The following is a 17,193-nucleotide window of genomic DNA, read 5'->3' as shown; positions in this document are numbered from 1 at the left end:
AAAAATCAACTGTTTTAGAGAATATTTCATATTACTCAGCAACTCTAAAACATGTTCAGGGATTCTGAACATGCAGTATTAGTGAGTACATGAATATATTTTTATATTCATAAAAGTATTCTTTTAAAATAATGGAGATAGTTCATAGCTTTCATCAGGTTCTCAAAGGGGTCTCTGACCTCCAAAAAGTTAAGAACCATGCTAAAACTTACTAAAATTATATTCTCTGTATTAATAAATCACTCTACATATGTATGTTTCAAAATCCATCTGCTAAAAATTACTTAGCTGAATCCATGCCAGGCAAGCAGTTTTGAAATAGGCTGTTAAGGTTTCTGAACAGGCTGTTATATAGAACTAGATGTAATATTTTAAACACAGAAGAATCTTACAAATAGGGAAAAGATCACACGGGACGCCATTTATTTTATTCAAATACATGCATTTTTTTCATGTTTGGAACCAACGTTACATAAGATCATTGTTTTTGGCCTTACATGAACTTCTCCACCGGGAGCCACGTAAAGCAGAAGTTATATGTTTATATAACTTTTATTTGCTTTTTACAGTAAGAGCATTCTAAAATAATTTAGCCACCTTGAATCATATACAAAATGTAAAGAGTCTCGACATTTTAATTACATACTTCCTGTATCTCTAAAATTTTGTATTAAAAAACAGTAAGTGAACTTGTGTTTTCCAAAACACAGCTTTTATTACAGGTTACTCTAAATCAGATATCTTTCTCTGTAAACACTTTGCATGCTCATTAACAATTTGGCCTCCTAAATAGGCATAATAAACAAATACAGCATAGTTGTTCTCCAAGAAATTTTCCCTTGAAAGATTTAATTACCATTACTGAGAAATGATGCAAAAATGTTCTACCATGTAATGCTGAAATATAATTTGAATTTTAAAGTCATTAATTCCATTGGAAAGATATTCCTATTTTAAACAAAAATATCTCTAAGATTTTAATTTGTTCCTATGAAGAGTCTAAGTAATATCCTAAATCATACTTAGAAGCAACAAAAATGATGGTAATAATGCAATTAGACCTTAATGATCTTGGAATTTCTGATAAAATAGGAGTGTATGTTTAAGTCTTTTATAAGAAAATATTTCCTTAATTCAGAAATAAGATTCAGCATGAGATTTAAGTATGTACAGCTAAAATACTCTTCTCACCAGTGCTCTCCCGGAGCATATCAATCAAGGAATTTTGATTGACTGTACTTCTGAGAACTAGGTCAGTGAACATTTCATTTCAAGGATGAAAATAGCATTCTACCAAAGTAAATCAGTCTTTTAAAGAGATACTAAAAGTATACAGAAATAAAAATAAACCTCTAATGGTCAATAAAAGTGGCAGTATAAATTTATAGTATCGATGGCTAACAAAATATTTCAAATTGTTTAAAGCTAATTTGACTAAGCTAAAGTAATATAGAGTGGACAAAACAAAATAAAAACCTAGTTTAGTGGCAAGTGTCCTAGGTGAGGAAAGATTTTAGACAGAATAACAGGTAGCTGTTTTAAGAAGAGCAGACATTACCCACCCCCACTCCAAACATCCCAATTTCAGCATCAAGTTTCAGTTTCCAAATTAATTTATACTGTCAACCACTTTCCACACTTTTTTAAAAGTTATTATTACTCCTGCCCTCCAAAATTATTATTACTTCTTTAAGGAGTCTTTTTTAGTCTTTTTAATCCTAATCAAAATCTGTATATATATTTATGCATAGTCATGGTTTACAGATAGAGTAATATTTTCACCAAGAATACAGTATAAACAATGAAAGGTTTATAGTATTAAAAGATATTTTTTGAAAAGTTTAAGTGGGGAGAAGAAATAGCATAGTATAGTTATGGTAGATTATCATCAAAATATGTTTAGCACTCAACCTCTTAGTATATAATAAAATTAATTTTTCCTGAAGCAGACACTGCTATCATCTATAGACAGCCCTTTCCTTGTATGACAGAATAGGGCCATATTAAATGGCCATTCAAAGCAATCTTTTAAAATAATGGAGAAAATTCATTGTTCTGTTCAATTAAAATTTAAATTAAAAAGTACTTAGTATACTATAATTTAAAAGACTAGAAAGATTGAGAATTAAGAATATTATTTTATCATAAAAAACGAATCGAGTAGTTTGAACAGTGCTTGCCTTTTTTTGTCAAATAACTGCATCAATGTTTTTCAACCAGTGATCCGCTGATTGAAAACCACTGACTTATACCGTGCCAACTGCCATTCTCCTTTATCTCTGGATTAGTTTCCACCATTGCATCATTTGTACTTTCAATGTTGCAAAATAGTTCTGTAGTCTCCTTTAATGCGAGGTATTTTTAGCATCACTTTCTCGGACACAGTCATCCTTTCATCACAAGCACTTGCCTCATTTCCGTTCTGGGTTTGCCTCCACTAAGCTCCCCTGGCTGCGGAGCTAGAGGCTCTAGAAGGGCAGCAGTGTCCACATGCCCAGGACCAGCGATCCGTCTACAATTCCGTTAATGCTCAACTCAAATCTCACTTCCAGCGTTAGTTTTCATTTCTTCGCCCATTCTTTTCATTATCTACTTTTATAAATGTCACATGCGGGACAAGGAAACAATACACCTGTATGCTTTGCTGTCCGTGAGTGAAATGATTAACAGATGTGCAGTGACCAAATCACTAGCAGAATTTGATATAAGTGATGTGATTGGTCATTGATGATGAAATATATGTGTTACTCACAGTGACTTACAGACTGAAGAGCTGGCAGGAAAATTTGTACTTCATTGTAATGACTCACAGTTAATCCACGTGGTAACTAAAATTTGAACTGTGCTGTTAGAGAATTGGTGTTAATAAACTAAATCACTGTCGTCGTTTGCGTATATGCAAATTGTGCAAATTCAGGACTGCCTAAAACCTTACCTGTTTACTTGACCCAGATAGGCTGCTGAAATAGCCCATTTAAATTTATAAAACTAGTGCACACTGAGTGCATGTTGAGGTGGTTTTAAAACTTTTGTCATTTGGCCATCAACTTTAAAATGTATCTCAGAATGACAGAATTTTAGGAACAGAGAGTGTACTTTAAAGATCCTAGTCTGATACCACAAATTATCCAGCATGTTTATTATGAATTATTTCTCCTCCTTCGATTTCGATTTGCTCATAGAGCCACTTGCGGTCACAGCGGCACTCGGCCCCACACTTGGTAGAGCCGCAGGCAGGACAAGCATAGAAACACCCCAAGCAGTCCTCGTCCAGGCAGTCGCAGAGGTCCATGCCGCTGAAGATCAGGAGACCCTGGCTATCGTAGACCTTACTCTTCGCCGGGATCACTTGTCTGTAAAATAAACACATGGTGAATTACACTTCAGACACATATGATTTTTGAATATTTAATTGAAAATAAGGCAACTAAAAAATTTAAGGACATAACATATTCTGAATTAGGGATGAAGTCCTACCAAGCTCATATATAATGTACCAGACTCAAGGCTACTCTAAGCTAGCAGTGTATAAACTCCATGTTAGAAGGGACCTCACTCTAAAGTCTTGAGCCAAGTACAAAAAACTTGAACATGACTCTCATAGTCCATTTAAAATCAACTCAGCAAAGCAATGAGCAAGAACTTTGTCCAAAAAATAAGTTTATTTCTGTGAAAACTTTCCCTTACCTTTAAAAAAAGGAAAAGAGCCCTGGCTGGTTGGCTCAATAGTAGATCATTGGCCCAGCATGTGGAAGTCCCAGGTTTGATTCCCAACCAGGGCACACAGGAGAAGCGCCCATCTGCTTCTCCACCCTTCCCCCCATCCTTCCTCTCTATCTCTTCTTCCCCTCCCGCAGCCAAGGCTCCATTGGAGCAAAGTTGGCCCAGGAGCTGAGGACGGCTCCATGGCCTCTGTTTCAGGCACTAGAATGGCTCCGGCCACAATGGGCAGAGCATCGCCCCCTGGTGAGTATGCCGGGTGGAGCCTGGTCGGGTGCATGCGGGAGGTGTCTGACTGCCTCCCCACTTCTAACTTCAGAAAAATACCCCCCCAAAATAAAAAAATAATTAAAAATAAAAAAATTAAAAAAAAAAAATGGCTAGTTAATGGTGTTTTTTTTGTTTGTTTTTGGCTACTGATTGCTTTACTGCTTTGTGAACAGTTTTATTTTTATTATACTCTACTACCCTATTCATTTTTATAATGCAACTACTCTATTTCTTGTTCTTTAATGGACTCTTTCAAATCTGGCTTAAAAATACCTAAATGACTCAACAGAAAACCTTAACAGATGGAATAAATGGCATCTATAAAAAATTCTGAATAATTATACTAACATTTTTGTCAATTTGTATGTTAGAAATGCTCAGTTTAAAAAGCCATAAACAATTTAGTTTCCTCATTCATTCTGTTGACTGTACTGTAACTATTTCCATTTTATACCTATAAAATTTCTCATAAAATTTACTTTTTATTTATTTATTTTCTTTTTACAGAGACAGAGAGAGAGTCAGAGAGAGGGATAGACAGGGACAGACAGACAGGAACGGAGAGATGAGAAGCATGAATCATTAGTTTTTTGTTGCGCATTGCAACACCTTAGTTGTTCATCGATTGCTTTCCCACATGTGCCCTGACCGTGGGCCTTCAGCAGACTGAGTAACCCCTTGCTTGAGCCACTGACCTTAGGTCCAAGCTGGTGAGCTCCGCTCAAACCAGATGAGCCCACACGCTGGCGACCTCGGGGTCTCGAACCCGGGTCCTCAGCATCTCAGTCCAACGCTTTATCCACTGCGCCACTGCCTGGTCAGGCCATAAAATTTACTTTTTTTCCTGACCAGGTGGTGGCGCAGTGATAAAGCATGGAACTGGGACAGAGGACCCAGGTTTGAAACCCCAAGGTCACCAGCTTCACTGTGGGTTCATCTGGCTTGAGCACAGGGGTCACTGGCTCAGCTGGAGTCCCCGGGTCAAGGCACATATGAGAAAGCAATCAATGAACAACTAATGTGCCGCAACTATGAATTAATGCGTCTCATCTCTCTCCCTTCCTGTCTTGTCTCTTTCTCTTGCTTAAAGAAAAAAAAAAATACTTTTTAGCTGTCACTGATATAGCAGATATACCAATAACATAATATCAATGCTTTAAAAAAAATCCATTATGTTAATTCATTGTATAATTTATTTAAATTATTTTATTTCTCATGCCAAAAAATATCTTGTTCACTTCACTGATACTTTCTGTAAGGTCGGTGGATGAGGGATAGTCACGTGGGTAACTCAGACCCGCCCACTTTAGCTAGGACCGCCCACAATCAAACCCGCCAAAGGAAGCTTCCCAGGAACCATTTGGAAAGAAGCGATAGTCTGCCAGCCAGTGAAATTTCACCACGTCACAGTAGCTCCACTTCCCTAGAGGGACCCTTTAAATATCTCCCACGCGGTTTAATCCATGCAACTTCCCTAGCCTCCATCTCCTCCATCTTTCTTTCCTTGGGGCCAGGGAACCTTGCCAGACGGGATGTGCGCTCTGTACTCAATAAAGCCGTTTATTATTCCACACTTTGCGGCTACCACCCTCTTCCTTCCTTCTCGGCGGGGAAAAATACCTTACACTTTCTCTCTTTTTTTTTTTCCACAGAGAGAGTCAGAAAGGGACAGACGGACAGGAAGGGAGAGAGATGAAAAGCACCAATTCTTCGTTGTAGCACCTTAGTTGTTCATTGATTGCTCTCATATGTGCCTTGACCCTGGGGATTCAGCAGAGTGAGTGACCCCTTGCTTGAGCCAGCAACCTTGGGTTCAGGCTGGTAAGACTTGCTCAAATCAGATAAGCCTGTGCTCAAGCTGGAGACCTCAGGGTCTTGAACCTGGGTCCTCTGTGTCCTAGTCTGATACTCCATCCACTGAGCCAGTGCCTGGCCAGGCTCTTTTTTTTTTCACTGATAATTTCTTAGAAACAAATATTTACAGTTGAAAAAAACCATCTTAATTTTTTTTATGAGACCCTCAGACGTTCCTACCAATTCTAGATTATCCAATTTAAAATATTTATCCAGAAAATTCAAAACTTAAGAGAATGGTAGGTGTAAGGCCAGGGGCTGCCACTGCCATTGTGGCCATTCACATGCAGGTTCTCATTAAATTCAGGCGGACCGTAAAGAAATGGCGGAGTCGGAGAATGGTGGGCCATTCTGTTTATTGGTGTCTCACCAAGACAGGCAAGCCACAAGAAAAGCCATGGAGGGCAAGGGAGCAGGGAGGGGAGGAAGAAGAAATCCTCCTGCACCTCTCAGTGGTGGGGCAGAACCTCCCTTCCAATAAACATCAGCAAGACAATGGCCCCTCCCAATCAGGAAGGTGACCTGCAACCTCACAGACCACTGAATCTGGCCTTGCCCAGCCCCTAGTGCAAACAAGGGAGCAAACATATACATCACATTTACAAACTTATTTGACCAACAGTAGGGAATACAGAAGGTCAACATGTGACTTAAGTAACACACAGCCTACCTGTCTGAACCAGAGGACGCATTTTTTGTAAGCCTTCTTTTTTCTCTTTTACCAGTCTCTGGAGCAAATTCAGTTTGCTTTCCTGGGTTTGCAAATTGTAATGACTTCAAAGCCTTAGCAGTTCTTCCCTGAGTAACAGTAAACAAATTATCAACTTAAATCCTGACATTAGATCACTATATTATTTCACTTAATGTTAATTCAGATTGTTCCTTAACCTGTTCCAGAGACAGTCTGGAACTCACATAGAAGAGAAATGGTTTTAGAGCCCCAATACAACTAAATTTATTCAACCCTGGACCATATTCAAAATTTATTGGCTAATTTACAAACAATATTTTCATTCTCTCATCTTAGCTTCCGGCATATGAGGAGGAGAGGCGGGCAGGCACGGTGAAACTGCAGCGCTGCTGCCAGCAGAGACTGCTCTCTGGCCCAGGGGCACGTAACCAAGGCTCCTAGGAATGATCCTGTCCTTAAGAAAGCTTCCATTATTATTACATGTTTTCAAAGGCAAAGAATATGGTTTCAAGTCTTGAAATGTATTACAAAATTTTGGTGGTTAAGAGTTTAAGTGTGTTACTTGGGGCACAGAGCTTTATCCACACAAGAGCAGTGGGTCCAGTGGAGAGGACACCCTAAGTGACAGCACAAGCAGTGAAAGGACCTGCAGGATAACACTGGGCCCGGGAGATATGCCTGAGGGGAGCACAAAAGGAAAGCACAGCATGTGATTTAAATTTTTAATTATTTTTATATTTGGATTATTAATATAATGAAGGATAAAATTGAGAAAAATATTCCAGCAGCACTGATAAACTGGTTATAAATAGAAATTTTGAGAAGTGGTCCTTTAACATGCTTGTCCTTGTTCTACACCAGGAGTCCCTAAACTTTTTACACAGGGGGTCAGTTCACTGTCCCTCAGACTGTTGGACGGCCAGACTATAAAAAAGACCATGAACAAATCACTATGCACACTGCACATATCTTATTTTAAAGTAAAAAAGCAAAATGGGAACAAATGCAATATTTAAAATAAAGAACAAGTAAATTTAAATCAACAAACTGACCAGTATTTCAGTGGGAACTATGCTCCTCTCACTGACCACCAATGAAAGAGGTGCCCCTTCCGGAAGTGCAACAGGGACTGGATAAACAGCCTCAGGGGCCGCATGCGGCCCACGGGCTGTAGTTTGGGGACCCCTGTTCTACATCAAAGAGAGTTTTATGAACTCTCAAGTTGTTCTGATGTATTTAACGAATCTGAATAGAGCCCTATGAATAAGGAAGAGAGTTATATTTATTAGTTACAATGTACAAATAAATGAGTGCTTTCTGACCAAAGGCATTCCTAAAATAAGCTTTAACAACACCAGTAAGAGCTAGGAACAAAGCGAACTCGCAAGCACCTCAAACACCCCCACGAGGACGGGGCAGCGCCACAGGAGGACGGGGCAGCGCCACAGGAGGAAGAAGAGCTGACATCAGAAACAGGCCACTCACTCCTCCATGTGCCTTTTACAGCAGTTAATTTTCAAGTCCTTCATAAAACGGGGAATTCATCTTGCTATACATGGACCTGGCATGCCCCACTAAGTTACTATGGTATCAGAAAAGAAACTAAGATAGTTAAACCCTGGCTTTGCCAGAAGTTCTGAAAGCCACTCACTCCTACTGGCTTGGCGCGGAGGAGTTACAGCTTGAGAGTCCTAGCCTATTATGCAATGACTTTCCCAAGCCGATTTTCTTTATCATTCAATCTAGGTGTATGGAAATAGTTAGAAGCACCATTATTTTCACTTCTCCAACTTTATATTCATTGCATGTTAATTTGTATAATAAATAATAGCATAAATGATTTCCTTATAGTTAAACAAAACCCCATGCTATAGAAATGACATAGCAGAAAAAACTACTATACATACATCTGAGTCAGGTTTTCTTTTCTGCCGGTCTTCCGAATCAACATCCACACTTCCATTGATTATCTGTGTACATTTTGGACAAAGCTTCCATCCAGGTACAAGCTGTCTGCCAAATTTTGCACTCAGAAAAGTGGCATCATCTAAGTCAATTACATGCAAATTTTTTTTGGCTAGTTTTTTGTGTATGTTAAATGGGTCACAACATGACTTTTGCAAATCCTCAAATCTGTCAATGTAAATTTTTGCATGATGAAAGCAAATTGTATTGTTCCCAGAAAGTGTCATTCCAGTTCTAAGTTGAAGTAAAAGCATATCATTTGATGACAATTCTTGTAAAGTCTTGAAACCTGTGTGGCGAGTATAGTAAGTTTTATGGCACTCATTTGTGGTACGAAGCTGGACTCCAACTGAACATGGATCCATCATTCTTGATTCTAGCAAATTTCCTGTTTGACTCTGTGGAGCACTCTTTCTCTAATAAGTCATGTGCTAATCACCCTAAAGAAAACATGAAAGAGAGTCAGATTTGTGCTGCAGACTTTTTATTTGAGAAACTGAAAAGGCATTTGATAAAATTCAATACCTATTTGAAAGAAAGAAAATTCTTGCAAACGAGGAATAAAAAAACTGTGTAATAAACATTATTATATTTAATCATAAAATAGAAGCATTCCCTGTAAAGTTAGAACTACATAATACCTGCCATCAAAGCTTCCATTTAACACCATATTAAAAGGTATAAGTAAGAAAGAAAAAAAAAGAAGAAATATTACTCAAAGATGATATAAATAACTACATGGAAAATATGAGATTTTAGCAGACAATTTATTAGAATTACCAAGATAATTCAACAAGGATACTGAAAACCAAAAACACTTTAAGATACCTTTCAAGATATATAAATCTTACAAAGGATATGCAAGACTTTTAAGGCAAAAATTATCAAACAGAAAGACAAAAAGACACTTATGTTCTGGAAAGTCTACAGTAAATATGTCAATTTCTCAGGAATGTATCTATAAATTCAATACTATTCCAATCAAAATTTCCATCAGGTATTCTGTCTGCTCCCTCTTGGAATTTAGCAAACTGTTTTATATGGAAGAGTAAAGGTCCAAATAAGCCAAGAGACCCCTGAAGGCAAACAAAGATATGTATGTACTATAAAGCTATTATATTGTACTTCAAACTCTGGGATCAGCAGAATATAGACAAATAGACCCATGAACACAGAAAGGTGTATGACATATGGCATTATAAATCAATGGATATTACACATTAATGGGAAAAGGATTTAAAGAGAGATGCTTGGAAAACTGCCTAACCATGTGGAAAAAAGGCAGAATAAGAGTTCTTTCTCATAAACAAAAATCAATTCCAGATGCATTCAAGAATTAAACATGAAAAGAAAAACTGTAAAAATATTTACAAAAAAACAGAAGACTGACTTTGTATCACTGGGGTAGAGAAGAATTTCTCAAACAAGAATGCAGTTATCAAACCAAAAGATGGATACATTTGACTTAAGTCAAAATGAAACATTTCTGTATAACTCTAAAAAAGAAAAAAGGACAAAGTTGTAAGCTGTTATTAAATTATCCCAAATATCTAAAAAAAATTCTGGCTTCCACAAATAAATCAGAAAATAACAAAGAATCCATTAGAAAAGTAAACACATATGAAAGTACAATTCAGGGAAGAAGAGAAGAAGAGAGACAATAAATGTATGCAAAGATAGTCAACCTCCTCAATATCAGGAAAATGCAAATACCATTTCTCAATTGCTGGGCAAAATTTAAAATACCTGATAACTGAGTTAGTGCTGGCTAAAATGTACCCAACTTTTACATGCTTCTTATACTTTGGTAGGAATGTAAACTGCTACAAGTGCTTTACAATGTTTTTGTCAATTTTTTTGGCAAAATGAAAAAGTGCATTTTCCAGGACCTTGCACTTTCAGTTCCAAGTATCTGTGCCAGGGCAGTGTGCCCCATATTAGCACATTACATACAAGGAATCCCGATAAAATGGCTCGCACCATACAAACAGATTTTTTAAAGAGAAAAGTGGGTTAAAATAAATTAAGGAGTGTTTGTAGGTAACTATCATCAACTTGTAAAGACTAATCTATAATAGAATTTTTGGGACACAAGACTAGTTCTCAGTATTCAAAGACTTGGGCTACTCTGACCATATTTGACAGACAATATCAAATATAATATTCCATATCCTTGTGACTTAGAAAATTTATTTTAGAAATTCTACCTGTCCATAGTACTTTTTACCCATTTGGAAACTCTTTTCCTTGGCTACTGGGGGCTTCTGTTCCTTTGTTTCCCTTCAATCTTGGTTAAATTACTGCATAGTTCACAAAAATTTACTAGCAGACTGTGTAAAATGAGCCAGCGAAGTTGAACACTTGTTTCTAAGTGATCTTGGACATCTTCCACAAATAAATAAATTCTTTAATTTTGAATGACAATGAACCTGCACTCTAAGTTGTAAAATGTAGAGTTAAAATTGTTTTTTTTTCTTCAGTTTAGCCATAACCCTATCAGTCTTGAAATTGTCCCCTTCTGGTGAAGAGTGGCTTATAAATATTTGGAGCTTTTGGCAGACTTCTGAGTTCTGTCCTATAATTTCTGGAATACCACATGACAGAATTAAAATGACTGCACAATTACACTGTTTTCTAAGGATCTATTCCGTAGAAGTCATTGTGGTGGTAGAATTATTTACTACTGGAAAAAAATATATTATTTACTACTGGAGTCACCAGATACAATACAGAGTGCTCAGTTAAATTTAAATTTTAGATAATACACAAACATTTTCACTTTAATTACATCCCAAATATTGCTAACAAGTAAGCTGCTGTTTGTCTGAAATTCAAATTTAACTAAGTATCCTGTATTTTTATTTGCTAATTCTGGCAACCTCATTTACTATGCAATTTTTTTTCATCTTCCAGTAAGCAGAAATCTTTCTTTGGTGCTAGCTTCAAATTATGTTCCACCTCTTACCTTGTTAAATCTGAACTCACTATGAACAAATTATGGGTCTTGCTCAGTTAACAATGAAACTGTCCTAAAACAATAGCAGATGGAAGTGAAAAAAAGGGAAATAATTTTTTTTTCATCCCAAAATTTTTAGGAGAGATGTGGTAACACTGTGTTCCAATGTTGGTTTCTCATTAATACAGCTTTTTGTTACCAGTCTCCTAATTAGTGAAAAAAGTAGAATTAAGAAAAAATTTAACCAAATGAAAAATTTACTGAATTTTTAGGTTACTCCCAGAATCCTCCCCTTTGATGAAAAATGCCCTTTGGGGAGAAGGGTAAAGTACAGGGTCTTATAATTTATAAAGCATTTTCTAAGTTATCTCTTATTTAATGAAAGGAAAATATTTTCATCTACCCCCACTATGCAAATCAGCAGCTTTACTTGTGGGCACACATACAAATGCCATGTGTCCTTCAACTGTCAATTTTTTGTGCCTATTATCTTCAATTATTAACTATTTATAATACATGTGAATGGGTACTAACAGAAGGATTAAAAGACCAAGATGAGCTAATTTCTATCCTCAAAAAGGCTGAGGCCCAATAAAAAAGGTAAAAAGAATTTAAAACAAAAATATAAGTTTATATTATTTAAAAGATTTATAGTAAGGATTAGGTACAGTGATAGCACAAACATCATCTCATTAATCTTTACAACTTTGAGGTACATTTATAGATGAAGAAACTAAAGTTTAGAGAGCTCTAGTTACCAAGGCTAGCACAATGGCTGATATAGCAGAGACAAATATTTAATTTAAGTATTTGCTTAATGAATTCAAACACAAACAAACAAAACACCCAAACCTAGTTTTACTGTATACAAAGAATCCGTTATTTAGGTCCTAATGATTTACTCTAGGCTCATTCAGTGTACTCCCCTCAGAGTTTCTAATGCTCTGTCCAGTGTATTTTTTAGATAATTTTTGGAACAATGTAGCAAATTCTTCCAGCTTCCAAACCACATTTGCAGTTTGTCACCATTCCTCTGGTCCTTAAAGGCCAGAGAGAACAAGAGGGTTTTCAGTAACTGAGAAAAGTTGTTTCCAGACCAAGAGGAATGAGCAAAATTCTACTTCTATCTTTTCCTGCCCATGCCCAAATTGTCAAAGGATAACTCCTTCACAAGATGGGTGTTAAGTGATTGTGAAATTGAACTGTAACATTGTTGAAAGCACTTTGACCTCTTTGTATAAAATAAAGCGTGGAATAATGCCATTACTTGGTCTAAATGCTGCAATACCCCAGGTCAAACTACGTTACCTACAAAGTTCTCTTTTTAAAAAACTGATTTCAGAGAAAAAGGAAGAGACAGACAGGAACATAGATCAGTTCCTGTATGTGCCCTGACCAGGAAAGAACCAACAATCTGTGCTTCCGCACGATGTTCTAACCAACCAGCTAGCCAGCTTTCACACGGTATGCCTTTTTCTTTTTCTCTGCTTAGAAAGACCTCTTAAAATGAAGCAGCAGAATTCACTTTCTCTAAAACAAGAGACTTTCAGCAGAACTTACTTTTTCTAAGAGTCCCTAACCCTAGCCTTGAGGCTGGTTATGCAGGCTGTGGCCCTGGGCTAGTTCTGAAGGTTGCAGGTGTCTCCAGAATGTTTCTCCCTGAATTAATCCTATAGATAAGGTGACCAACTTTTTTACAATAAAAAGGACAAAAATAAATTGAAGAAAGCAGTATTGTAAACAAAAGAAACATTTTATTCATTGCAACAACAGACTATGATAAATGCATAAAACATTTGTAATATTTTATATTGTAATTATGCTTACATGCCTATTAATTTTTAATAATTGTAACAAAAAAGTACTCATTTAGATACAAATATGTCACATCACACGCAATGGATCGACTCTGCATGGATCAAATGCGGACATTTACAGATTCATCTTCCAATATCAAAAAGGACATGTAGGAGGACACTTTTCGAGGGAGGACAGAACTTATAAAAGGACTGTCCCCCCTAAAGGAGGATGATTGGTCACCTTACTATAGATAAGCATTGTTTCACTACTTTGTTTAAACTGCTAGGCCTCCCCTCCTCCCCATACCCCAATCAGTGTGTAATTCTGTCTTTAAAAGCTGTGTTCGGGGCCACATGATTTGACTGACTTAGGTCTCCGAGCCGTCACCGGCTTTAAAATAAACACTCCTATATTTGGCTACTTAACTGTGTGGCAAAAGGTCTGTTTCTCGCTGTTCTGATACAACACTCTGTCAGGTAATGCTAACTTCTCCTTCAAGACTGCGCCAGTGTCTTCCCTTATCCCCCAGCCTTCCCCAAATACTACTGTTATGGGTATCCTTCCTCTGTTTGTACAACACTTTCACTGTGAATTGAAAAGCTCTTACTATTTCTCAGCTGCTGGAAGACAGGAGCGATACAATGTTAGTTTCTGTATCACCCAAAACAAAATAGTAACTTCAGGGGCTTCCCTTTTTTACACAGCACTCATCTGGTTACCTGTTAAGTTTTTTCCAGTTCGTGTTCAGCCCTGTGAGGTTAAGTCAAAGCTTCTCTAGCACAAACTGACATTTAGTAGACACTTCACAACGTCTTTTAAATGCATAAATACATGATCAGGACCTGTCGGAATCTCACACCAAGAAGACTGAATCTCCCCCAAACAATGTAAATCCCCAGGAGCCTGCAATTATCCCCACCCCGGCCCTGTCACCGTTACATGCATCACCACGCTTCATCAAAATGTCTCAAACTACCAGATACATACAATCATCTCCTACTGTGTTCAACCAAACTTCTAGGCTTCATGAAGCCTGCAACCAAACATCTAGCGTTGAGAAAGTACTGGTTACAAAAAAAAAAAAGAGGGAGATATTATGTACGGGGTTCAAGGCCACAATAGCCCGCATCTGAACTAGTACATTTCTAAACCACAGCTTTGAGGGCTCCAGGTCTCCGGGAAAGAAGCGGCAGAAAGCGCGCCGGCCCGGACACGAAGGGCCGCAGACGACCTGCGGTGGGGGTGGGGGCTCCGCGGGGTGGGAGGCCCACCCGACAGTTGGAAATGTCCCTCACGCTTCCGGGCCTCCTCTCGCACGTGTCCCTGGCCTCTGCGACCCGGCCCGGTCCTCCTCCCCGCCAGGGACCCGTCTCCACGACCCCTGTCCTTCCCTCCCAGTCTCCCCCACGGCTCTCTCCACCTTGCGCGAGGGGCTCCACCCGGTTCGAAAACTACCCGTAACCACGCACCACGAACTCGGCGGTCGGGTCCTGCGCGCGCGACCTCGCACAACCACTGAGAGGAAGGGGAGCGAGAGCTAGAGAGGCTCAGCACTACCATAAAGAGACGTCCGGGAGAAGCCTAGAGCGGCACGGAGCTGGGCGGCCTCGGGGCGGAAAGGGCGGGGCGGAGTTCTTGGTGAACGAGTCAAGGTGAGGCAGCCTTGGTTTCTGATGCCTACTGGATTTTTGTCTGTTGTCGAAGCTTAGGGAATTGTTTGGTCCCAGGGGCCAGCTCTTCCAAAATACAGGTTTGGCTAGCTTAGAGTCTATTTGCAAATTTCTAGACTTGATTCGGAAGTCAAATTTTTGCACCTCAGCCTTTCTTATCCCTGAAGAAGTGAATGAATGAGTTAAAAGGACCTCAAGAACAAACCCTTTATTTAAGATCTCACATTTTATTTATTCAAGCCAAATATATGCCCAAATGTATCTCTTTTAAACTAAAAAAAAAAAAAAAAAAAGAAAAAGCTATTTTTATTACCTCAAGTAAAATCTGGGGTCCAGGAAGATGCTTGTAAATGTTGAGTGAAGTGTTACATCCTAGCGAGATAGACCACAGCAGACACAAAGTAAATTTTATAAGTTTTATTGCAGACCTGCACAGGGACTGCAGGTAACCCATGCAAGGGAGCACTGCAGCCCTCCAAACCTGCACAGGGATGCAGGTAACCCACACAGGGGAACACTGCAGCCCCCCAAACCTGCACAGGGACTGCAGGCAACCCACGCCTCCAAAGAGACTGGAGCACTGCAGCCAACCAAACCTGTGCAGCCAACAAACTGCGCAGGGACTGCAGCCCCCCAAACCTGCACAGGGACTGCAGCCCCCCAAACCTGCGCAGGGACTGCAGCCCCCCAAACCTGCACAGGGACTGCAGCCCCCCAAACCTGCACAGGGACTGCAGCCACGAGCTTCTAAAATGGCTCCTTTTTATAGGGTGGCTATCTAGGATGAGCAAGCATCATACAGAAACTGATGTGGCTGTTAGTCATTGGCTAGAGAGGTTGTGTGCAGTTACGGGGGGGGGGGGGGTATTACTCAGTGGAGAATTTCAAACATAAACTTCTGATAAGGGTCTCTGACTCAATGCAGGATGTTGCTGAACTCTTTGTTCTCAGCATCACAGGGACCTTGTACACTCTTGGCAGCCCCAGCATGTCAGTACTCCTTGAATCTAACATGAAGAAATAACTATATTTCTTGTATCCTTATTGTTTGCCACAGTTTAGGCACTCATTAGTTTTTGAAATAGATTTTATTTATTTAGAATCTGTGAGAACTCAAGATCCCTTAGAGCAGGGGTCTCAAACTTGCGGCCCGTGGGCCGCATGCGGCCCGCCAAACAATTTTGTACTGATTTTGTTTTGTTTTCAACTGCAGTGAGAAAAGTGTTGCGTAACAGTTGCCTTTTGTAGACCTAGTGTGGCCCACCGAACGGCTGTGATCTTGCTCTGCGGCCCACATGCTGAGTTGAGTTTGAGACCCCTGCCTTAGAGTAAAGGGTCTCAGGCTTCAACTGTTTTCAGTTTTCAGGTGGGACTAAGAGGGAACCTGACACCACCACCTCCAACTTTTTTTTTTATACTAGCCAAGTGAGAAAATGTAAGACAGAAAAATACGGGCCACCAAGGCCCATGCTTGCTAGTAATGCTACACACACTTAAGGTATGTTGTTCTCTGCAATGAGCCTATGGTTCTTCCTACTATCTCCATGCTGCCATGCAACTAGGCAGGGTTTTGCTGCTCAGCGAGTTACTCCAGTCTTAGAACTGGGGAATGAAAGACAAAAACAATGAATAATCTGTTCAACTGTTTATTCAGGAGGTTCCATGCAGTAATTCTTTCTGTAGTTATGTCGTGGTTGCCACTGGCAAAAGAATAACACTTATCCCTCCTTTCAAAGAGCTGGTAGACTAGAGAGAGAAACAAAGGAGTGAAGAGTTAATCACAGTGTGATGTGATAAATGTAATGGAAACACAGGTTATGAACAGTTTAAAGTGAGAGTCACTAAAGCGGAGGGGCATTCTGAGAGGAGATTGTTGCTTGAATTCAGCAGTCATATGGAAAACTGACCTGATGCAATGCTGGCCTCCATTGCAAACTACTAGACCAACTATCCCAGAGCTAAGGAAAGAAGACTCAGAGACCAAATTAAGATGCTTGAATAACATGGTTTACGGAATTGATTTTAATATGCAGAGAAAAGCAAGGGAAAAGAGTTGGAGCAAGTTGACACATTTAGTGGAGGACATCACCTGAATCAAGAGTTAAGCAATGTTCATATGTTCCATCTGCCAAATCAGCCTTTTTCATTGATGATATGTTAGAGTTTAGGTCACGACAAGGAGGAGCATAGGTAAAAAGTGCTTTGGGCCAAAAGCACACACTTTGTTGGATGGGTACAGGGAAACCCGCCTGGACAAAAGCAGAGCT

At 39.1% G+C, this 17,193-nt stretch overlaps 1 protein-coding gene and 1 long non-coding RNA gene across 3 annotated transcripts; both read right to left on the bottom strand.

Annotated features, from left to right (window-relative positions):
* Positions 1-395: 395 nt before the first annotated feature.
* On the bottom strand, positions 396-14,853 carry ARL14EP (ADP ribosylation factor like GTPase 14 effector protein). Of its 2 annotated transcripts, none has more exons than XM_066251172.1 (4): positions 14,726-14,853; positions 8,443-8,940; positions 6,515-6,642; positions 396-3,353 (listed from the first exon to the last, which is right to left on the bottom strand). In XM_066251172.1, exons 2-4 carry the CDS (start codon positions 8,866-8,868, stop codon positions 3,125-3,127), a joined length of 783 nt encoding a protein of 260 aa, XP_066107269.1. In that variant the 5' UTR covers positions 8,869-8,940; positions 14,726-14,853; the 3' UTR covers positions 396-3,124. The 2 variants fall into 2 exon arrangements, with proteins under 2 accessions (XP_066107269.1, XP_066107270.1); XM_066251173.1 differs by having other exon boundaries at positions 14,677-14,789.
* A 475-nt stretch (positions 14,854-15,328) lies between these two features.
* On the bottom strand, positions 15,329-15,934 carry LOC136320721 (uncharacterized). The gene is made up of 2 exons (XR_010728367.1): positions 15,460-15,934; positions 15,329-15,407 (listed from the first exon to the last, which is right to left on the bottom strand). It is a non-coding gene; the product is annotated as an uncharacterized lncRNA (long non-coding RNA).
* Between the last annotated feature and the right edge of the window lie 1,259 nt (positions 15,935-17,193).

Source organism: Saccopteryx bilineata, chromosome 1 (assembly GCF_036850765.1).
Source record: "Saccopteryx bilineata isolate mSacBil1 chromosome 1, mSacBil1_pri_phased_curated, whole genome shotgun sequence".
Lineage (NCBI taxonomy): Eukaryota > Metazoa > Chordata > Mammalia > Chiroptera > Emballonuridae > Saccopteryx > Saccopteryx bilineata.
This window is presented reverse-complemented; position numbering and strand designations above follow the sequence as displayed.

Excerpts from the sequence above, each read along its gene's own strand:
- ARL14EP (XM_066251172.1), bottom strand. The coding sequence starts at position 8,868 with ATGATGGATCCATGTTCAGTTGGAGTCCAGCTTCGTACCACAAATGAG. Across the intron at positions 6,643-8,442 it reads AAAGAAAACCTGACTCAGAT|GGAAGAACTGCTAAGGCTTT; the intron begins GTATGTATAGTA and ends ACTGTTACTCAG. Across the intron at positions 3,354-6,514 it reads GCGTCCTCTGGTTCAGACAG|ACAAGTGATCCCGGCGAAGA; the intron begins GTAGGCTGTGTG and ends TTTATTTTACAG.